Source organism: Astatotilapia calliptera, chromosome 8 (genome assembly GCF_964374335.1).
Source record: "Astatotilapia calliptera chromosome 8, fAstCal68.1, whole genome shotgun sequence".
NCBI classification, from domain to species: domain Eukaryota; kingdom Metazoa; phylum Chordata; class Actinopteri; order Cichliformes; family Cichlidae; genus Astatotilapia; species Astatotilapia calliptera.
In genome coordinates, this window is record NC_137429.1 from 21,697,432 (window position 1) to 21,721,712 (window position 24,281).

The 24,281-nt window shown below is 41.0% G+C and overlaps 1 protein-coding gene across 2 annotated transcripts in view; it reads right to left on the reverse strand.

Annotated features, from left to right (window-relative positions):
• snx29 (sorting nexin 29) overlaps positions 1-24,281 on the reverse strand; it is a 141,685-nt gene that overhangs the window by 31,264 nt on the left and 86,140 nt on the right. The window contains exons 16-19 of one of the 2 annotated variants that reach the window (XM_026179079.2): positions 13,346-13,462; positions 12,001-12,027; positions 11,586-11,641; positions 11,225-11,306 (exon numbers count right to left, since the gene is read on the reverse strand). In XM_026179079.2, the coding sequence (XP_026034864.1) occupies positions 11,225-11,306; positions 11,586-11,641; positions 12,001-12,027; positions 13,346-13,462 (282 nt within the window). The remainder of the gene's footprint in view (positions 1-11,224; positions 11,307-11,585; positions 11,642-12,000; positions 12,028-13,345; positions 13,463-24,281) is intronic. The other variant, XM_026179080.2, reaches the window with a different exon arrangement.

Sequence of the window (24,281 nt, forward strand, 5' to 3'; positions counted from 1 at the left end):
CTAAATTACCTAAGCTAAAACTTGTTGGATTGCAGCATCTGCAACCTAATCAAACTGCATGTGGAGCCCACGCAAACACGAGGAGAACATACAAAGTCCATACAGAACTAGTCAGATGGTGGAGTTGAACTCAGGACTTTCTTGTAGTGAGGCAAGAGTGCCAACCACTATTCCACCGTGCTTTTGATGACTAAAATATAAAAGTTGCCGTCTTTTTTTCTACTGACAGTTGCTCCAAACACTTTACAAAGCATCTTAGTTTCCTTAACATCAAATGCAAAATTTCTGTTGCATTTTCATGAGAAACAGGGAGCACAGAAGCTAGTTGTACAGTTCCCTGATCAAATGTTTGCATTTAACCTTACTGCACAAGCAGATTAGTTGGGATTGAATCACTTCCAACTCATCCTGCCACGAGTCTCGTTTATATTCGCTGACCAAAGTCGCCGTACATTACATCAGTTTTTGTGCTCGTACATTCGTTTTTATTTAGTTATCGTCGTGTTTCTGTCAGGAAACAAAGGTTGTTGACAAAAAGTATGACGAAACTTACACTGATGGCACAAAGCAGCTTAAAAAGTTGTAGACTTTTAACTCAGAATAGCCATCTCAAGCAACACATGAAAGCAGGGAGAGTGAATCAAACGAGGTAAAGCTGTGGGTCCTAAAACAAAAAGAACGAGTTCAAAGGTTTATAAAGCCTTCATAAAGCACAGAGCTGACAAGGGCAATGACCGGCGACCATTTTCTCTATTTATCATCAGGAACAACCCCTTTCACAAGTGGTCCTGTGATCTATTATTCATATAGAAAATTGGATCGTAGCAGCTTGAAAACAGCATGAGCCAAGATTTAAGGAGGCCTAATCATCTGTGACAAAAGCAGTAACCTCAGAGCTGAAAAATAAAGGCACAACACAAGAACCAAAAACTGCAGTTTCCAGTATCCAAAAAAAGTCAACCCTGATTAAACTCTTCAAACGGATATCTGCATGAGGAAGGGCACACAGTCTGTGTTCTTTGGTACTTTCTTCTGATCTGGGTTAAAAAACAAACAGTAAATATGCTATAATGTGTAATTAGGTGCTAATGGAGCTTTGCTTCCATTCTGGTTTCCACCTGGAGACCACATGTAGTATTGAGTTTTATTAACTCATTCACTGCCAGCCATTTTCAAATCAGGTAACTCCCCACTGCCAGGGTTTTTGAGCATTTTTACTCATTTTTGAAGAGCCACAGAAAACGCTGAACCTACCAAAATGAAGAACAGACTCTCTTCTTTCATCCAAAAAAAAAAAAAAAGCTTGTTTCTACCATTTTCCATTCTTTAGTAATCAGCTGTAGAAGAGAGGTGGGTTCCACCAAAAATGCCTGTTTTGACCAAAAAAAGGGAGAAAACGAGCTTTTTGTGAAAAATACATTTCAAGCAGCAAAGTGCCTTTGACACTAATATTTCTTGCTTTGTGACACCTCTAACATATAAAATAGTTTTTCACTTCTATAAAACAGAAATAACACTGAGAAAGGTTATGTTTTATCAAAACTATTTATTTACAAATATATGAAAAAATAAAATTCACTGACAAGCTGCCCGAGGTTGTATTCTGGCCCCTCCCATTGAAAAACGTAATTGACGTCTATAGACGTCAATGGCAGTGAATGAGTTAATAACTCAGGATTATCAGGACAAAAGCTGTGACCAAAAACTAGCAGAGAAAAAAGCATAAGTGTAACATATACAAAGACAACATAAGCAGGACTTATATGAATACAGTTTTTACATGTTGAGATGATATCAGTCCACTAATTAGAGCAGATTAAATCCATCGCTGAATATGAGCAAGGTCTAATTCTGTGCTCTCGCTGGTATTACCTTTCATCCTGGAAGTGGAAAATAAACCTCCTGGTTTTGTGTTACAGTGGGTGGACAGCTACATTAATTGACTTCAACAGTAAATTGCATCATAGCACAAACTTTTGCCTAGTAACATATGCAAGACAGGGTCGAATCATCTCATCCTTCATTTGTATGTATACTCTGTATTCTTCTTCTTAATCTATACAGTCTGACATGTCCTGTACTTATGGATGCGCCTTGCTAGCCAAGCTAAAACTGCACAAACAAAACTGAAACAAAACATTCAAAATGAAATCAAAACGGATGACACGAAAAGCAAGTAATAACACATGACAATGCCTCAGTGTGGTCTGTAATAAGGTGGTAAAACTCTTGCTATCATCATAAACGTAACCTAAGACTCGTAAGGCCTATAGGAATTATTCCACCGTGTTTTCCAGTCCGAATTGATCTATTCCTAACACAGAACAGCCATCGACACGTCAGACATGGAGCTTTTTAATCACCAGAGCAATCAGCTAAAGTTCTTTCTCGAAAACCGGCAGGTGGTAACCAGATATGAGCACTCAACATCGAAGTTGGAAACTACCCAGGAGAAACTGAGTGACGCCACAGCAGGAGGAAAATGGGACATGCCGCAGCTATTATCGCCATCTTTTTATCACAATTGCTTCCCTTACGCTGTTCTCTTCATCTCCCACTTCCTTCACCTGTCAGCGCTCTCCCTCCCACTCTTCGTATTTGTGTGTCCCACACCACCACCACCACTCCTCACTCACACACATACACTCGCATGAACAAATGAGTCACTGACAGTTTGTGAGAAAGGGTTTTCAGCATAGTAAGGAAGTCAGAGATCAAGTGATTGAAGGATAGGCCACGCAGTGGATGATGCAGTGCAAATTAGAGCTGAATGAGACAAAAAAAGAGGGGAGGGGAAAGAGGAGTATCAGGAAAATGGAGCCAAGAGGAAGCGGCAGACAACTGGAGACACAAATAAATGTGTAAATATAAATTGAGGTTATCAGGGGAGAAGAAAGCAGGGAGATGAGGCAGTCTGACAAATTATGTTCCAGCTCAGAGATCTAATCAGATATCTGGAGGCTAAAGCAGAGATTACCACATTCCCTTCTGACTCCTTCCACCAAACGACGTCACCATCCAAATCCTTCCATCAGTCCAACCTCCCCATCACCCTCAGGGAGAAAGTTCCCAGCCCCCCACATCCCATTTCCACCTGCAAAGACACACTTTGAAGTGTTTATTGGCGGGTAGGTCACTGATCAAGTGCCGCAGCAGGGCTTAGCCCATACTGCTGGGTGCCTTTCAAGAGCTCAGTGTTGCTTTGCTATGTTTATAAGGGTTAAATCCAGAAACAGGTGCTGTGCAAGCCAAACAGTAAGAGGTGTATGATAAGATAAAATAAAATAAAAATTCAGCCTATTCTGAACTGCCTTCATAAAGCAGTGTGTGGATTGATCTTTGCAAATAAAAGTGCAACAATATCTTTGTGAGATACAATATCTTTTGTTTGGACAGTTTTAGCAAGGAGGAAACTCCATCCTATAGTTTCTCCTGCAAATGACGCTACCCACAGGCACAGCTAGAGGTAAATCTCCTTCATGGGGGCTTGCAGTTATGATAAATAACGTTTAGTGCAGATAAAACTGAATCGAATAAAACTGCAAGTTGAGAAAATTAATCATCCTAATTCGTTACACCAGAAACCTTTTGCCTTTCCCATCTAAAGATATTTGTACAGGCTCTAGTTGAGGCGAACTGGTAATTCCAGTTTTACTCTTTTCCTATGCATTATGCAGGTGTTGCATTTTCTGTTCTCCCCCTCAAGTCAGAAGGTCACAGCCTCATCCCTACTCCTGCCAATGCCCGTGTCCTTCCACAGAAATGCATTTTATTTAAGTACTATTGAATGAGACACTGAAGCTCAACCTCCCCACTGTGAAATGCTCTGGATAAGAGCACTAACTTAAGTGCCTAAAATGGAAATGTAATGTAAATTACACTGATGCTGAAATTGATGAGGTGCCTGTGCTGCAGTGTACAGCAGCAAAAGCAGCCTCTGCGTCTTCCCGAGGGTGTTTAATCTATGACTGATGGATGTAAGACGAAGACAACGATTGTAATTATCATCATCATCTTTGTAAAACATTCATCATTACCATCATCAACATAACCGTTATCTCGCTCTTTCACCAACCAGCCATTATCATAACCATAATCACTCACGTGCACATCCATACAGAGTCCAATACGTGTGTGTGTGTGACAATACACACACACAAAAAAATCCTGCAAGCTCATGATCAGCGATATTCATGTGTCTTTAAATGCAACACCAACAAACATGCACAGCTATCTGCACATGCTGAAAGATCACATTTAATACATATGGATGTACTATCTCATCTGCACAGGGAAAGCAGTCCAGCAATGCAGATTAAGCCTCCGGCTAATCAGAGCTGCTCACGTGGAGCAGGTCTGGATGTAGGGCATGCCGGCTCAGTAGCCATGAGTCTTCCTAGCTATATCCAGTGGATAACACAGAAATTAAAGGTGTTAACACAGTTCCCAGTTTGCATGTCTCTGGGGGATAGCAGTCCATTGAAGGCAGCTGTGCACACATCTGAAAGAGTTTCAAGGACGTATCAAAGATTCACAGATGCGCTGATTTATATAGTTTATATACATTAAAGTCTTTGAGAGAAGCAAGTTAAACAAGGTTTATGTAACTGCTATTTCTGTAATTGAGACTCTGCTTGAACAGGCTTGAAGATGAGCATACACAAAGTAGATAATAACAAATATAATTAATGAACTTTAATGAACTGCAGTAAAATTAATGGACTTAATGATAATTACATATTACTTTTAGAGATGCATCCCTTGTAATCAGATTAACAGTCGATGTGGTCAGTTAACTAACAACCGTAATCTGTAATTTATCACCATCAACAGTATTTTCTGGGATCATTTTTAAGCATTTTCTGGCCTTTGTTACAGTTTAAAGTGGACTTGAAAGCTGAGAGAGAGCAGGGGGAAGACACAGGGCTGGAGCAGATGGCAGCATGGAAACGGTATCATCACTTTAACTTAGCTTTGAGTGCACTACAAAGCAGGTAAGGTTATATTTACTTACCGATGTTTTGAGTGTCTAGCATTGTTGTGTCTGCATTATCGTTGCTGTTTATCTGCTGACATTTGAGATCTGTTTTATTAGTTCCAGTTGCCATAAATGGCAAAGCAAGCTTTGTAGCTCAAGCAGTTTTAACTAGCTATGGTCTGTTTAAAAACTTCTCAGGAAAAGAAGCCTGTAAATTTAACTGCAAAACAGCTTTTCAACCCAGGAGAGTGGAGCAGCAATGACCAGTGGACCCAATCCGAGCCTCCCTGTTACCCAACTAATAGGAAAAAAAAAGAAAAAGAAAAAAAGAGCAACACTATTTCTCATTTCTTATGGTGTGTACAGTCTACACCTCATCTCCATCACACCCTCTTCTTATTATCTTGAGCTCAAGAAATACACAAGACCTCTGAAGCAGGCAGAACCTTCTGCTGAATAAAATTACCTCTGATGGCTTAGAGTGCATACACGCGCACACACACACACACACACGCACACACACACTCGCACACACACACACACACACACACACACACACACACACACACACACACACACGCACAGCCTCGCTGCTTGCAAAAAATATATTTCATACATAATTTAATGCCGTTTTGTGGAAAAAGAGCAACAGTGTGAGGGACAGACGAAAGAAGAGAACAGTAGATGTTTCCAGTCAGATTAGCATAACTGAGTTTTCAGCACTGCAATTATAGGTGCAGCATTTGGCTGATCAAAGAGACGTGCTCCTCTTGTATGTGCAGATACTGTATATCTATTGAATCTATATGCAAAACGGCTAACGCGGACTGGAGACACCAGCTCTCAACTCCAGCATTTTCCATTGGACTCACTTCAAACTACAGGATGTTACATTTGTTCTTGATGCCTGGATTGTGTTTGAGTTTATGGATGGACGCACAGATGTAGGCATCTGTGCATCTACTTTGCAGTTTTGTCAGTTTGCTGTCCCCCCTGTTCATGTTATCTTTGTCTCATCTGGGAAGTTGTATGAGTTTAAAATTATGATGCATTAGTATTAAATTGCTGTGGAGGTGGAAAGATCCCAAGCATTTTGTCCTGGACTTTGTCAGCAGCACTAGAATCAATGAATAGAAAATTAATAGGTGAAAGAGGATTAAACCAGTAAAGGAGAAAAATAGTAATTGGAGGAAAAGTAAAACAGCAAGACTGATGAAAAGAAAAAGAACAACAGATAGATAAAAAAAAGCAAAGGAGAGGAAAGCAGAAAGAGCAATTTTTAAAAAGAGATTTGGAAAGGAAGATGATGAGGGGCTATATTCAAAAACTTTGAAGTGAACGGTGCATTTGTTGGACTATTTCCAGCTAAAACCCCAAGAAAAAAAAACAACTTAAGAATCTTCTTGCCTTTGGAGTTACAAAAGTGGTGTTTAAAAAGCTCCTTTTATGCAACTTTTCTCCTTCTTTTGATGTAAACTGAGGTGTAACTTCCCATTTTCAGCATTTTGGTTGGAAAGGTCCCAGACTAGCTTTCGCAATTATATGTCACAGCCCATGCAAATTTACTGAAGTTATTGCTTTACTGAAAAAAAGTCAGCTCATGATGATAATACCCGTTTCTGCTTTGTTAGCAGATAAAACTTTATCATAGGTAAATGCTGCTGTGATACAAAGAGCATATCTTTCATCTACACCACAGGTATGACGCCTCATAATCAACAAACTGAAAGCTCCCATCAGACAGCAGCAAGCTTCTCAGCAGGACTACTTTAGAGTGTCTGACAAGAAATAACATAAAATACTTTTGAGCTAAATGGCACAAGGCTTTTATCTTTTATTGTATGTGAGCAAAAAATGAGCTATGGCGCCTAACCTAAGGCTAAAAGCTTCCCAGCTTCACTCTTGTCACACTTTGCCATGAAAATGATGTGTTAAAAACTTTATTGCAAAAAGAGGCATAGTATGGCACAGTCGTAGTGTGCAGCACGTTGCATCATCTGATACCTCACAGATTGCACAACAGACTGCAAGAGAACAAATATGATTGTCAGAATGTCCCAATGCAATGCATGCGATGAATTTGTTATTTCTCTATAGCCCCTGCTCTCATACCCTGACCCATCATGACACATCTTTATTACATCCTATTAGATTAATTTGTGGAACTGCATTGAAAACAACAACACTTATTTTATCTGGCCTAAGTAATATCTCCAAAAGGCACAGTAACTTTTTTTGAATTGAAAGATCAATAGGGTGTTATGTCCCTGAACATTTCTTGGTCAGGACCCGTAACTAGGCAACCAGTGAAGAATCCACAAAGTTAGTGCTTTCAGCAATGACAAAGGTGCGCCATTAGTTTTGCAGGTATTTGGTTGCCTGGGTCCACACGTTTTAATCCGTCTACTCTGATGTATCTGGCATTGTTAAATGTAACAGCAGTCTCTCCATTACAAAAAAAAAAGAAAAGAAAAAACAGTCCAATGAAAGCCGCAGACAAAAAGTGGCGGACCAATTTACCAAACCACTGACACCGCCATCTCCAGAGGCAAATACCTTACATTTAGTTCTAAGATGTCTTTCCCAGAGTGTTTGTTTCTTCTACTTTTCGCTGACAGCCTTGTTGCAAGCACAAGGATCCCATAACACACAAGCAGCCAGCACAGACACTTCTTTGGAGGAGAGTTCCTCATCAGCCTCTGACTGATGCTCTTTTCACAACACAATGCTGGTCCAGGATACACAGGTAATGAAAAGCACAGACGTTCACGCGCACACAGAAATCACCGCTTGTGCTCGCTGCCGGTGTGCAAACCATGCGTTCTCTCATTCTCTTTTAATAGCCTCTATTGTTGGGATTGTGTGGGAGCGAGTCAGTGATTTGCCACGGCCGGTATAATTCTCTCATTATGAGTTCAGAAGGGGAAAGTAAAGGGACGGAATGATGGAAGAATAAAGGCCCAGAGGCGCACAAAGAGCAGAACCCAACTTATAATGGAGCAAATCCATCAGTCTCTCTCTTCATCTCTGTCTGTCTGTCCAATGGCCGTACCACACTTCAGATGGAAGTCATTTTAGAAATCTTGGAGGGGGGAAAAAGGGGCTCTGAGGACATGCAAAGACGAAAATGGAGTACAAGTAGGCTTACCCCTGTCATAATGGTATGCAATCTGGCAGGGGGAGTGAGACAGATATGCAGGCTGAAAAGGAGGACAGTGAGAATGAAGCAAGGAGGCAGACGCGCTATGAGATGCGATGGTTAGATCAGCGCTTCCACCTCTCTGGATGGGTTTAGCAGCAGTATAGAGCTCCTAGCGAGCTTATTTTCACCACAAGGTTGCCGTGACCTAACTCGGGCTCAGGCTTCTGAAATCCCATTCACTCTCCAAGCCTTACAAAAGCCAGCTTTGGCTATGGCTCATTGCTCGCATCATTGGTTCAATTTTGCAAGCATATGAGTGTGTGCGCGAGTGCAACAATGAAGGAAAAAAAGACCCAAAAAAATCTTTGCACTCGCTTGAGGGTAATTTAAAGAGACCCCTGCCATTTCCTCATGATACCCTCAGGTCTTTAAGACTGTTGGCTCAGTGTTCAATCACCACAACAGCCTCACCTTAACAACAATGACTCCAGTAACCTTGGCCATCCATTAACCTGTCTAAGAACAAAAGCCGTTTCCACAGGGAGCCATTAGACGAATATAGCTCTGTGAATGGAAGTATCCAATACACCAGATGGGTTGTGCTTTATACCAGCTCCAGGGCTGGACAGTAGTCTCTCAGAGACCATTTTTCAGATGGAGAAATTAGGCTAAATTAGCACAACACATGGAAAATGCTCAGCTTCAATACTGGAGTCCATCCATAAATCCGCAACTGCAGGTGGATGCTAATAATTGCCTGCAGCGCTGTACATGCCTGTGTGCGGTTCACCTACTTTTAACCAACCATTACATCGCATTCAGTTGAAAGCGTGGGATTCCCACAGGCATAAAAAAAATATCTTTAGACTCTCGTAAAGACTACGACTTTTTTTATTGTTTGTTGAACAATATATCCAGAAACGAGAGGCTCAAACTGGGTGTAGTGCTTAACAGTCTGTAATTATTTCTTGCAAAAAATAACAACAACCTGTCTTTATGGGAGCACAATTACAAAGCAGTCACCCGAATATAAAAGTTACCAACTGCATTGAACGACTCACTTCACCCAACACTGCACAGCAGTTTGAATGTGGGCCACTTTCCACTGAGCATTTTACTAGCAGCAAATGATAATTCTAAATTATTGCCATCATGTGTTTGGTGGTACATTTATTACTGTGCATGCATAATGCAGAATAAAGGCACTGCCCCGTGCGGCGTGAAGCTGCGAGCGGGTAGGAGAGAAATTAAAACAATGCGTCTCATTTGCCTTTGTCACGCATCAGTCCTGCTGAGAGGACGGAGACAGTCTGGCTCAAAAAGATGTCACACAGCTAAAAGTTTGAGTCCTGAATTGGGAATTTACATCTATTATGTATAAGTTGAGCCAAGCTGAGATGGTAGCCAGTCACTCCTGCCTATCCGTTACAGCTAAGGATGTGTCACCTGTCTCTTCCTGTCCCATATGGTTTTCACTGACTAACATTACAGCTGTACCTCCTGGCTACAGAGCAGATAATACCAGTGTGTACACACATGCACTTTTCTGTCTGACAGGTGTATTTGTGCAGCGTGAAGAAGGTGTCCACTGTAGCAGCACTTGTGTGTGTGTGTGCGCATCAGTTTTTGTCTCATCTCCAATAGTGCAGGTTTGTGTAAACACCTGAGCAGGCAGGTGTGTGTGTGTGTGTGAGTTTGTCTGTCTGATGAAGCTCAACCATGGGACTTAATGTCTGAGTATGTGTGTGTTTCTGTCTCACATGGGGGAAGCAGGGGACAGCCACGGCGAGAGAGCTGAGGTGTAACACCTTGTTAATGTGACAGACACAGTAAAACAGCCACAGAGGGAATGAGGTGCCGTTGTCTACTTTGCTCGATAACTTGACAGATACAAGAAGCAGCAGCAGTTCGGTTTGTTAAGCTGCTCTCGAGTCCAGTTCCCAACACACCTTACTTAGATAAGTACCTGGCACAGAGCTCTGGAAACACTATTTTAGTTAAGTGGAGTTGCTTTATTATTATCGGTGTAAACGCTTAAAGTTCTGACCAAACTTGATTGCAAACTCAGAAATGGCAGGCTCGAGTGGGAAGCGCAGTGAGCATTCTGGGACTTATTTAGGTCTGCAACAGTTCTGGCAGGGCACCAATCGATGACGAGGGACACACAGCCATCTTGGAGCACAGACTGCCCCCCAAAAAAAGCGACAGCTAGCCTTTTATTTCTTGGCGTTTCTAGACAAACCTTTTCTAAGCTTAAAGAGCAACTCACAGGTTGAATTTGTCACAGGATTTATACTCGTATGTATGATTGCAGAAGCTCAGTAACTTTATGTTCCTGAAGATGGAGTTCAGATGTGATGATGATGAAGCCAGGACCATGTTAGATTGATATCCGGTACAGACGCCCACCATGTACCAACATTAGAAATGATCCCAGATTCATCGGATAATTAGTTTCAACAAAAATGTGAACTATGCGATTTTTTTCCTGATGTATGCCAGCTTCTACCTTAGTCATCTCCCCCTCTTTCTGATGAGGCACAGTATTGATTTATGTGGTCAACGAATCCCAGCTGAAGCATTCGTTTCTGTTATGGACTGTTAGAGTTGTTACAGTTTTGTATTTTCTGACTAGTTTTTATTTTTATTTCCGTTTTACTTTTTGTTTACACGGTGGATTTACTCGTTTCTGTTCAGTTTTTATTAATTTCAGTGTATTTTTTTCTAGTACTCTTGTATGGCAGGCACAAACCAATGAAAACAGATTTTTAGGTATTAAAAAACTTTCAAACAAAACAATTTGAATAAAAACAGATGATGAGCTATTAATGCTCACGTGAGCGAATGTGTAATTATTTCAGAGCTTTCTCATTTTGTTCCTTCGCTCTGTGCCTCCATGAACTTTTAACTTCTTGTTCTGTCCATTACTTCCTTCCACCGTTTCTATTCCAATTAAAACGTTATTTTTGTCTTATAACTACAGCAGTCTGTACATCAGACATCAAAGTCAATGTTTAAATCGGTATATTTTGATGAAATGACTCGTTTTGCCTGGTAAACACAACGCGTGGCTCAGACAGAGATATTAATGTGGCTGTGTGTACCTGATAGACGTGGTAGGCGTTGGCAGCTCTGCCTTGCAGGAACACAGAGGGGATCCATACGTTGATGAGAGCGCGATGAGCCCTGAGTGACACAAACAACAAACAGTTCTCACCGCCGTCTTCATTATCATCATCATTATCCCGAGCAGCGGCAACATTAACAGTATGTCAGCACTGTGTTTGGACAGCTACCATTGTTTGCAGTTCACTCTGGTAAAACACCTGAAAATCTAATTTAGTTGTAAACTCAGAGGAAACAGTGCAAAGGGAGAAAAAGGGGTGAGAGACATCAAACTATGAGAGGATAGAAAGGGGTGAGAGAAAGATGCGTTGGACGGGGGATATAGAGAAATGTTCTTACGTCTCAAAATCTGACAGGCTAGGGTCATCTGACGTCTGGCTTAAATCACCTGGAACCTGGAAAAAAAATGAATGAGAGGAAGAACGCTAAAGAGCAGGGAACAAACAAAAGGAGGACTTTCATTTCAAATACAGGACAAACTCCTGCACAAATATGTTATCAGATACGCACAAAAAAACACTGAATCCATCTACCAGTGATCCCTACACCAGTGTGTTCCCTGTGTATGTATTCATCAAGCATGCATGCCTCCAGGTTGGTGAAGTAACCACATTAAACGTGCTACATGTTGGCCTTGTGGATGAGAAAGAGTATGTGTGTACATGGCCGTGGGAAAGAAAGGAGACAGCAACTGCCCCTGCCCAACAATATGTATCAACATGCGAAACGAATAACCAAGATATACACAGCATACCCATGCATCCATACACGCAGGATGTTCCTGCAATTCATACATACAGTGTGTAATTACTATGTAATCAATCTTAAACTTCTAATACTATTCAATTTACTGCTATTGTGCAATGTCCAAACACTCAGACAAATTACATTTTGATGCTTTGGCAATTTTGTCTCTTGACACTTTCATGCCAATAAAAGCCTCGAGAAATGAAGTCAATCGAATTGAGAAAGAGAGTGAGTGTACTTGTGTTACTCATGTTGTGTGTGTGTGTGTGTGTGTGTGTGTGTGTGTGTGTGTGTGTGGGGGGGGGGGGGGGGGGGGGGGGGTGTCTAAATCTGTTTAGAAAATCATGTTGCCGGGATAAAGCAAGAGCCCGTAACAAAAATCATCAAATTTCACGGTGCGACAGCTTGGTTTTGATAAGGTTATGGTTGGGTGAGTAGTGCTTATATCTAAGGTTAGGGTAAGTCTCCAGGGAATCAATGCAAGTTAATGTAATGTCGCCTGAAGTGTTGGGAATATGATAGCTTGTGTGTCTTCCCCCAACCTGTCTCTCCCAGAGCTGGCATGTCAGCTATTCAGATTTCCCAGAGAGCCTATCTAAACCTAAGCAAAAACACTGTCACCACAGCCAGTGCAATTGGGCCGCCAGCCTCCAGGCTTTCATCAAACACACACACGCACACACGCACGCACGCACAGAGAGAGGGTAATAGATGAGCAAGACCAAGAAAGGGATCAGTGAGGCAGCGACCCTGGTTTGGCTGTCTGCAGCAGCTCTGAGTTGTAGCAAGCACGGAGCACTTAGGAAACAGAGATGGACATGCACAAAACACACACACGCCCACAGGAGTCCAGTACAGCAGGGCTGAAGCTCAGGGATAAGAGCTCCTATCTGCTACCTGGGGCTCCCTTCACTGAAGCTATACCAACTCAAACTGTGGGCAGGCTGTGTGTGTGCACGTCTAGACAGCTTTAGGCTCTCCAGAGCATGACCAGACGTTGGTAATCTGTGCGTTTTTCTTGTTAGTGTAGAAAGTAGTGAGAAAAAGTAGCTCTGTCTGTGTACTGTCTAACAAGAACAATGGATACTTAGTATTAACATCGATAGCCATCAAGATCAGGAGAAAGTCTCCCGGAGAAAATCAAATCTCACCAACAGAAAATAAGAAAGAAGATAACTATTATTGACGCCGCCGACTGTTGGGGAAAATGAACCGAGGGATGGACAAACAAACAGGACCAAGTAGAAATGAAAATCAAACAGAATCAGTGGGCAAGTCAAAGAAGAGAAAAGGAGAAAACCCGCAGAGAAATCAGACGAGACAGGACGCGTCTGTTGCTGTGTGCCACTCACCGGTCCTCTCAGGTCAATGAGCTCCTGTCTCATCTGGATTATGAGGTGGTCTTTGGCCATGAGCAAACGGTACAGGCGCTCATTAAACTCTATCAATTCACCATGCATCTCAGCCACCTAAAAAACACACACACACACACACACACACACACACACACACACACACACACACACACACACACACACACACACACACACACACACACACACACACACACACACACACACACACACACACACACACACGAAGAAAACTTGAATTAATCAAACCGTGGACCACTCTTCTGCAGGACACAATTATGTACAGTGTAAAATCATTTAAACATCATTGTAGGAGTCAGAAAACAAAAAATTAATTGTCAGTTTATATGAAAATCACACAAAAGGCAAACACACTCCAGTTAAGACATAATGGATAAGGACAGCAGGACAATTTCCAACAGAGATAGGAATGATGGAGGGAGAGGAGGTGAAATTAGTTCCCATCCTATGTGTTCTCCTTCCTCCCTGCTATTCAAATGTCATGAGCTCTAACTAACCTTGACACAATGTTATTCCGTGTGTGTGCGTGCGTGTGTTCATGCAAATACAGCCAAGCTATCCAGTGTGTCTGTGTGTGTGTTCCCCAGCCTGTCTGCCTAACCAGGCTGGACGCTGTGGACAGGTCTCTGTCAGGAGACTGACAGCTGTGACACACACTGTGCTGTATGGAGGACACCTGCTGTCACAGCCACTTGGAAAGAGCGCCGTTGCCGGCTGACAGGTGAGCTGAGCATCAGTGTTGCTCCAGTGCTGACCTTCATACATTAACTTTATCCCATCGCATTTAGAAGCCACACACTGCCATAAAGAAGAGGGGAGATTTCTCGAGTAATAAAGACAAGAGTGTTGACGACGATATTAAATCTGTGGTTCCCTGAATATTTTACAAAATAGCTTTATGCCAAAGTCGGTTTGTGTTCTCGTATCAGGCAAGGTATATGAAAACTGCAATATTACCAAAGGAAAACAGTGAAAAGAGCAACAGGAAAGGCTCATTTCAAACAAAGGTGACAGTGAAAGTAGCCAGAAAATGTTTTTAACCAAGAAAAATGAAATATTGCAGCTTTATTTATAGAGTATGTGTGGCACTGAAAAACATTTACACAGTAGTTCTGATGCTGGTTGGCTGCGGTCTTTGCTGGCTGTGAGGACAACAACTCTGTTTCTCATTTAAGTTTTTCTTCAACTAGGTGAAATCGACTGAGGTTTAGGGGTGGGTTTTAATAATCGATTCATCGATTAAAAACGATTCTGGCTTGGAGAACGTGATATCGATTCATTAAAATCCTGAATAGATTTTTTTATATAAATTTATTTTGCCCAAAATTTCAGAATCTCAGGTGAAACGTCACAAAATTTTGACAACCACCAAACATTTAAAACAGTAAATGAGAGCAGGAACACGGCTTCTGCACAAAGACGTAAACACAAAGCGCGCATCAGACTTCGTGAGATGTCGCCTTTCTCACCCGACAGCACGGACACGCTCGGGGCTGAAAGCCGACAGCTCGCTGATTCCGATGTTTCGGCGGGTCCGCGCTTTGTGTTTACGCCCTTTTTGCGCTGATTCTAAAGCTGTTAGTTTTATCTCTCTCCAAACAATATTGACCGAACCAGCAGCAAAAGAAGATCCAAACTAAGCTTCACATAAACATCGTCATGAATTCACTCTGACTTTTGCTGTTTTGCTGCCACCACAATAAAATCACACTTCATGCACAGCTCTCTCTCTCTCTCTCTCTCTCTCTCAGTGTACTTCAAGAACAGTTTCCCGTCTATCCCCAAAATCTGTTTTTGCATTATTCGCTTGCTTGTTACGCACAAGACTACCGCTGTTTACAGCGCTGTCGGACGATGTTTTTTTTAACTTTTACTTACTTCCGAAAAGAAAACCTAATTTCTGCCGTTCAATAGGCTTTTGAGCAAATTTAAACTTTTTAAAATTAAACAAAATGCAAAATGCTGTGTCTCTAATAAAACCGCTGTAACTTCAGAGGTAATGTTCATAAGCTGATTAATGGTTTTCTTTCGTTTTTGATGTACTGCAGAATATTTTTATAAAATCCCAGGCCAGGAAAATCACCTTCATGTTTTTCTGTGTTTTATCTTCAGCTACTTTGACACAAAGGCATCTGCTGTGATGCTCACACCTTTGATAAAGTCTGGAACGTGTCAGCTTCCTTTTTATAGATACAAAAATATGTAAATGTACTGATCTGAGTTATAATATTTCTGACTGTCTGAGGCAAAATTTCCCAGATTCAAATCGAATCGTGGATCGAATCGATTCAGGACCTTGTGAATCGGAATCGAATCAATTCTAGAAATCAGTGACGATACCCAGCCCTACTGCGGTTGCAGCCCACTTTTACAAGCGTCTGCCATTTAAACTTGAGTTTGTCACTTTATCGGTTTGTAACAATGATTGAAATTAAAGGGGCAGTATTATGATTTCTCTTCCTCAATACAATACAGTAGATGTACTGTTACGGCACATCTTTCATGCTCTATAAGGTCATGAGAGTGGATATCACCAATTTGGTCTGAGAAACTGAGCATGAGCTCACAAGCCCAACCTACTTGCTGTTTAAACCTTGCATTTGTAAGAGAGAACCAATTAGGAGACAGCTGGCTTACAATCAGTGAAAAAAAAAAGCTTGTTTTACCAGTGACTACCACTGCCAGAGACAACAGTGCTGTCTGTCAGGGAACAACTGACGCGTTCTATAGCTAATTTGTCAACATTTATTGAATGTTTCAAAATTGTATCAAATTTACTTTTCAGTTGCCATGACAACCACAAGACAACAGCAAAGACAGCAAAGCTGCAGTGGAGCAGAGACGAGTTTTGCCACAAGAACAAATAACGAATCTCCTTGAAATCTGACTGCATTCAACTGGACAAAAGAATGAAATACAAATAAATAAATGAAAAAGAAGAAGATCACGCAGAATAAGCTAGTCTTAAGTATTCAATAGTGATAATGGGTTTTTCCTTGATTGCAAAAGACTTTACAGGTTTTGTCTTAATTGTCATTTGCTGTATTCATCTCAGTAAGGCCGCGGAGCACAAATCACACTGAGTCATGATGCCTGCCGTGTATTTGGTATAAACCGTGAGCAGGAAAAGATCATTTTGCCAACGTAGGTGGAGATGTTAAAATGCTCTTTTAGGTGATACTGCTGTTCACTTCTGTCACAGCTTTGTTATTTTCAGGCAAACAAATAAAGTCATTGAGAAAGACAACTACACAAAGTAGACACGATTCATTTTGTGTTATATGCACAATCTCAGCACATTTGTAGACTTCAAATGTAAGGGAAACATGAACAACAAATGCACACGTCCAGGAAAAAATGAAGCCACTCCATGGTTTATTTTGATAAGTTATCGTGTTGACGTCGCCAAAGTTTGTGTTTCAGTTTTGCTATTACTTAGCACTCATTAGCATCATGTGGTGTGTGTGTGCCAGTGTAGTCTATAGATGTAGCTTGCTAGCGTTAGCTCATAAATTTGTATTCTCACTTCTCATCCAAACATGGCCACTCGTGCCAGAAAAAAGGACTAAACTGGTGAAACTCTGATTTTCTCAAGCTTTGTGCCAGGGCTTGTTTTTGTTTTCAGGTATTCCACGTTGAATAATTTTGGTCTGGCATTACAAATGTATGTATAATTTCAGAGATATTATCAGTACTGCAGATTTCATCCAGGGTGATGCAACAAATAAGTACTGTATGCAACTCTACAGTCACAACGACTGTTATCTACATAGTCGTAAAAGTATATTATATATATCTTTTTTATTTACCTGTGAAAAACAGACTGTTAGGGGGGCTGGGTCGTCGACCCAGTGGTTTTGTGTTTTTGGTCCTTTGATTGGATTAATTATATCTAATGGTTTGTAGGGTTGTTCTGAGTTTAGGTTCTCTGTGTGGTTTATGTTAGAGTTTTAGTCTTTTGGCTTCTGTCTGTATTCCTTAGTTGCTGTATCCCCTTCTCAAGTCTGCATCTCTGTGTTATATTTCCTGTTTTACTTTGAAGTCCGTATCTCGGGTTAATGTATCAGGTTTTGCTTCCCTTGCCTCGTTAGCCCTGATTTGCCCCAGCTGTGTTTCCCGTCTGTCTCTCATTCACTGATTGCTCCCTCTGTTTTTAAGCCCTGTGTTTTCCTCTGTCCGTGTCGCGATCTACCCTCATTCTGTACTGTGTGTTCTGTTTGCCAGCCTGGTTAGTTTTTTGTATTTTTTCAGTTTAGTTTTTGGTCTGGTTCACCATTAAAGCTGTTTTCAAGTGCACCTTTTTCGTATCCAAGAGTCTGCACTTTGGGTCCACCATTCCAGTCCTGCCTGCATACAGCCACACATGACACAGACTCATTTTTCTTCAGAATTCTGTTTGAGCTCGGTTGATACTCTGCCTTGACGCTTTTTGTTTAAGCAGGTATACCAGTGCTCTCAGTCAATATAAAAATGTCTCTAAATACCCGAGGCAGTATAAATCACTGGATCAGACAGTGCTGCAAAGCAATAAAAACAGCTGATGCTAATCTTTAAACATAAAACATAACTGACAGTGGCTCAAAAATTAATCCCCCAACCCTTAAAGTTTCCATCTCTCTCCCGAGCCCAGACATTTGTGATGAGACGAGATGAAGATGCGACATGATTTGTACGAATGAGAAACACAAACGCACACTTTGAACTTCAATTTGATTTGGTAAGCCCAGGTCAGACAGGGAAGAGTAAGGGACCCCGCACATGTATGCTTAACACCTTTGACTGCCATGCAAGCCATTCATCACCTCTATTTATTTAGCTGCCATGACTCTTAAATAGGACATTATAAAGGAGGGAATTAATTTTAAGCGTGAGGAAACCCAATTAATTCTCAGTGAGAGTGTGCTAATAAGTTTTTCTCTGGCTGTAGATGTGTGCGTGTGTACAGTAGTGTATGTAGTATAGAGTATCCAAGTGTGCATGTGAAAATGTGAATTGCAATTTTACACGCCAAACACGGGTCTGCATTAAGCAGTAGCTACGTGCTAGCATTGCCAATTTGTTTCACCAGGCAAGGTCATCTCCTCTGTGTTATTAACGCTTCATTAAAATGCACAACTAAGTTTCAGCGTTCATTCACTCATATCTGGACCTCACATGCAATGGGCATTACTCAGTGGGCATTATCACATTCTTTAGCTGACCTTTCTCTAGACAAGGCCACCCAAAGCCTCACTTCAGTGTTGCATCAGCCAATAAATATCTACTGGGTAGCAGCTAATTAGTGGCTTTTGAAATTTCATCAGAAAAAAGACAAAAAAATCTGTACTTCATTATGGAGATTCCAGAAGTTAGCTTTAGAGTTCAATTTGATGCCGTAAATGGTTTAAAAGGAAAGTATATACATACGGTGTGGTAACATGCCAAACAGTAATAAGCAAACTAGGGATATGATGCAATTTAACCCTTGCAGAGAGTGTACTGCTAGACAATACACAAAGAACAGCAATAAAACCACTGTTGCATATGTCGCCCCTACTCTTCCTTGGCTGACCCGGGCTTAAAAAAAATCAGGTTAAAACAATGTCCTTCTGGCAAACCTCAGACATGGATTCATGTGGATGTTAGACAACCAACTAAACACTGCTGCAGACACAAGAGGACAGGACAATGTGCCTCACCACAGTACAACAACATGACATGACAAAGAGCCCTCCGGCGTTTCCAGTGTTACCCAGTGTGAGTGAGAATCCATAGAATCCAACCCAAAATACCCCAGGACAGCATCAGAGGTCTCTTGCGTCAAAGCTATTGTGGGTGGCACCTCCAGAGTTAGGAAGGTGGCAGGGATCTGTGTGTATGACATGTATGTCCTCTTTCTCCACCTTTATTTTCCTCCTAGTACCTTCTTAGTCTCAAGGCTGATGGACTAGCTGACAATTTCCATCAAGCAGCTTCAAACTCTAAAACCTTCAGTGTGGAACCATAAAACACAAGGAAAAGCCCTGACAACTCAAAAAGTCAGAAAAATGGAAGCCTGACAGGCAGCTGTTGTAGAGCTTTGTACAACTTAAAGTCATGGCTCAGGTAGGGATATCCAGAGGATATCCTATAATCAAAACTGAGAACCAAAAGTGACCAGAATGAGCTGCAATGGCCTGCCTGAGGAGGTAGGACATGTGATAACTGCACTCCCTTGCTCCGAACTAGGATGACTTAAAGGTGCTTAGGTTTGATGAATAGGCCACAATTCTGAATATTGTGCATGATAACAATATCAGACATATACTTGCTGACAGTTTCAAGCTATTGCACTGTTGGTTATGGCAATACCTTGGGAGCCGAGGACACACACAAAGCATTTTAATGACAAGCTGTGAACGTGAAACATTACTTTACAAGGTGCTTTTAATAAGCCATGAAGCCGAAGTTTAATTGCTCATTTTGCAGAATTTCATTTGCAAGCAATTAGATTTACTAATGTAGGAATAAACACATTCATGGCTCGTTGCATTTCCTGGAAGCTGTGCTAATCAGATTAAAAATGATCTAGCAAAAACTCTGAAGGACAATATGCCTTCTCTAATTATAATCTTGCAGTATAACAGTATACAGTACCATACTTTTACGCATTTGTAAAAATAAGTGGAAATTAAACTGCAACTCACGCTGTGATTTTTCTGGGCTGAACGAGTCTATTATTTTAATTTTCTACAAAACTGATATAATTTGTACCGTTAGCAGCACTTAAGTGGGATTAACAGCTGGAACCTTTAAATAAAACAAACGAAAAATCTGATTCAACTGATTCTCTTCCTCTACCATTAATAATGACAAATATACTAAAGCTCCGTGATTAAAACAAATACCTTTGTTGGTTATTGTGTATGTAAGAAAGACAAATTGCTTTCTTTTATTCCAACTCTGCGACTCTGCGAAGTTGAAGTGTACGGCTTAAAAGCAAATACAAGGCAACATTTATTTTTAATCGCACTGCGTGAGCCTTCACCAACCTAACTAATCACATCAAATATTTGAATAAATTAATCAGTCATGTTTTATGTAAGGATGTCATAAAAATAGCCAACAGCTTCAAAAAACGAAAACAATCTCATCTTAGCTTCAAATGCCTCATCCGATGCAGATATATCCAAAATACCGTAATGACTGACTGTGACTGAAAACTGGACTACAGAAGAGCAGAAGTCTCTCTATCAGGCATGCAGGGCTGGTTTAGTAAGATGCACTGCCTCACTTCAGCAAAACTGCCACCCAAGTGATGTCGACCCCATACAGTAAAGACTCCCCGCTCGAGTGCTCAAAGGCCCGCTCGCACAAGGACAAAAATCTCATGGAGGAGGATAACGCCTTATTCTTCTCTGCTTCTCTCCACTCCCATCTCTACAGAATCTCTCCGTGCGCCTCTCCCTCTCCTCTCCTCCCGTTTATGATCTGATCTGTGCCAAGCTGAGCTGGCCTGAATAAAAAATGCCATCGTGAGCTGAAACCCCCAAAAGAAGAAAACAGACGGGGGGAGCAGTGGTACAGCTGACCCAAAACCTCATAACCTTAATTACACATACTATAAATGGGGTGGAGCAAAATTAGATGGAGAGGAGGAAAAGCTCATCAGGACAAGAGGAAACAAAAGGGAAAGCTGATATCAGGGTTTGGAGGTCACAGGCTGTGGTACGGTGGCAATATTTATGCGTAACACTGAGTAAAACAGGCATAGTGGGTGTAGGGTAATGTGTGGCTACATACTGACTAACAACTCACTACCACATGAGTGTGCGTTGTCCCTCAGTTTGAGTCATATCAAGCCCTCTATTAAGCTATGAGGTACCAGCTGTTCAGTTTTTACAGCAAGTACATTTTGTTTAACGTCGCCAAAATCGTCATCCGAATTAACATTATAGTGATTACAGGGATGTCAATGGGCAAAAAGTCAAACTCTAGCCTTCACCAGTGGGTGATGTTGAGGTTTTATTTGCATACCATTTATGGATTCAATAAGTAAAATTGTTTTAGGAGTTGCTGTCTGATACTGACCTAGAAACCATCATCAGAGGACTGTCTATGGACGCCAGCAGGGTGTGCTGTGATGGAGTACACCCAGACTTCTCCTTTCTTTTTAATACTTGATTTTAAGTGGGTTTCTGCTGAAGTGGAGGCCTGTTAATTGGAGTGACAACTTGACATGAATACTCTGATCACAGAAGACAGAGAAGCAGGTGCAGCAGCACAAACTGAACCTGTTGTCTATGAACACAACACCCTTTTTTCATGTTACACTTATCCACTTTTTGAAGTTCGCACATTAGTATGTGCTCAGTTCGAAGCCAAGCCCGAGTGTTTCCTCTTAAATAACAGAAAGCACTTTCATAAACGATAATGTTCATACTATTTTGCTTTTCCGGGAAATTGGAAGGTAGTGAGCAGCTGGAGACACAAAGAAAGGGGATGAGCATGAGTCAAAGTGGCACCGGTGTCCCTGTTATTTAGCAACTACACTGCATCAATACAAGCAAACAAACAATGCAAAAATCATACGTGGTTAAAGATATTATGAATCAGTAACAGACATTGTTTTTGTTCATTTGTGTCCTTCCCAGTGCGTCTGAATCATTTTAAAAATAGGACTTTGACTGTGAGATTACATAAACTGTTCATCAGATAGGAAACCTAATAAAAGGCATCAAAGGTTCATTTAAATGTTAAACCTGGGTGAGACCTTAACCATAACAGGGCCGGTACTGGGCTTCTTTGTACATCTAATAAATGCAGCTTGGGTCTCTATGTGCATCTCTGAGTCACTTCAGCACAGCTGCTCCTTAAGAGGAAGAGACACAGCTGAGAAATGAGGGAGGGGGGGCAAGAAAGAGTGTGAGAGAGGACAAATATAGACATCACAAGCTGTGCTGTCCACTCTGAACTGAGGTGGAAAAAAACAACAACATACAAATAGAGATGGAGAGATGCGTTAAGAAGTGTGAGCTCATGAGAGCGGAAGATGGGCCGATAGAAAAGCTAGAAATAGAAGTTTATGGGGGGAAAAAAAAGAAGCTAAATCTGTCCTGTGGTACAGACGTGGGTTTTTGTCACTGCGGCATCACACGGCGAGCTGCCTGTGCACTTGGATCACACATTTTTTTGATTATGCAGTATTATTACTTTGAGACGCTACAGTGATGACAATGTTAAAATACAGTCTGTCAGCTTTAATTTTAGGGGTGTTTTCATCACATGCGGATGAGCATTCAGGAAATGAAAGCCCTGTCTTGGTAAATGTTCTCGTGGCCTACACATGCCAGAAGTATTTGGGTGGATTAAGATTAGGTTTACATTGGAAAAGTTGTCACTTTCACCATCAAAACTTAACATTTTAATATACACTGACAGGAATTTGTCGGGATGAAGATTGTGGATTAAAAGAACACTCAGCTGGTAGTTATAGATTATTGCAACACATAATAAATGTTTTCTCTTATTTGTGGACTTCTGTTCTTCCATGAATCTGAAGGGCTGATCTGTGTTTGCTGTGTGGTGTAAAACCAGCAGAATGAGACATATATTATGTACGCTGTGGTGAAAAAGTATTTTCTCCATTTAATAGGTTGGTTTTTTTTGCATATTTGTCAAATTTCAATATAAAGATAATCCAGGTTAAAGCCAAGCGTTTCATATTTGATACAAGCTTTGTGAGTTTTTGAGACTTTTACATCATCATCCTCATCAGTATGATTAAATCATGGCATAATGTGCTGATTTTAGAGATGTTTTAGCCTATTTCACTGTTTAAGAACACACCTCTCACGTGTCAGGTGATAGTTGTAACTTTCAGGCAACAAAATAAATGTTGTGAACCACTGAAATAATCCAGTTGTTTTAAAAAACTGCAAAGAAGTTCAGTGATAAATCTGCCAGTGTCTTTAATATAAACAGCATCGTGTGAAGATCAGCAGGCAAAATGATGGAAACTTGGAGGAACCTGTCCTTGGTGAAAAGATAATAAGACTGGCTAAATAAATTCTGTTAATCATTTTAGAGTCTTACTCAACCGGCTTTTCAAATCTTACTCTGGTGCTGCAGAGCTTCTGTACAGTAGCAACGCTCAGGACTCCAGGATTCATCAGCCGAGTTCGATAGTAACAGAGACGAGCTGCGTAGCATTAATATACTTTGGCATATTGAAGCCCCGCATCAGGTACGCTGTGTTTTAATGCTGGTCTGGTGTTCGACTGCGTTACAGGTCTTGAATGATTCATCTGAAGATGAATAAAAATGCCCACAAATAGTAACTGAAATCATTAGTGCATTAAGGTTATGCAATCGAAGACATGAGAGAGCTTACCAGTCTAATCTGAACAAAGAAATCCATAATTCCTATAAAAGAGAGAATTTAATGCTCTGAAAGGCTTTTGTGCTCAGAGCCTGTCTGAACACTTCAAAGCAGATTCACCTGCATTATTTGAGAAAGAATAATATGCATTATGCAATATCTGGGCTACTCAAGGGTCACATTCACTTGCATTACACAGCAAAGACAAGGAGAATTATAGAAGCATGCTGGTTCATATTTTTCTGGTTATTAATATCGCTCTTGTGAGTCAGTAGCTTGTAATTGTTGCACTTGTTCTTGATGTTGTTTATGGTTAATTAATGAGCTTGTGGATCAAAGGGAGAATCCCTGATCCCACTGGAAGTTTCGACCTATATGTCTTTTCTACCCTGCAACAGCAATCTCATTCTACTTATCAATGCAGTACAGCAGATAGAAAATACTCAACACACTGCGTACTGAAACAAGATGAAAAATATCTGTAGTGTAAGACGTGACAGATCACTACTGAACAATCTGGCTAATGATGACAGAGGATTAGCCTAGTTAGATTAC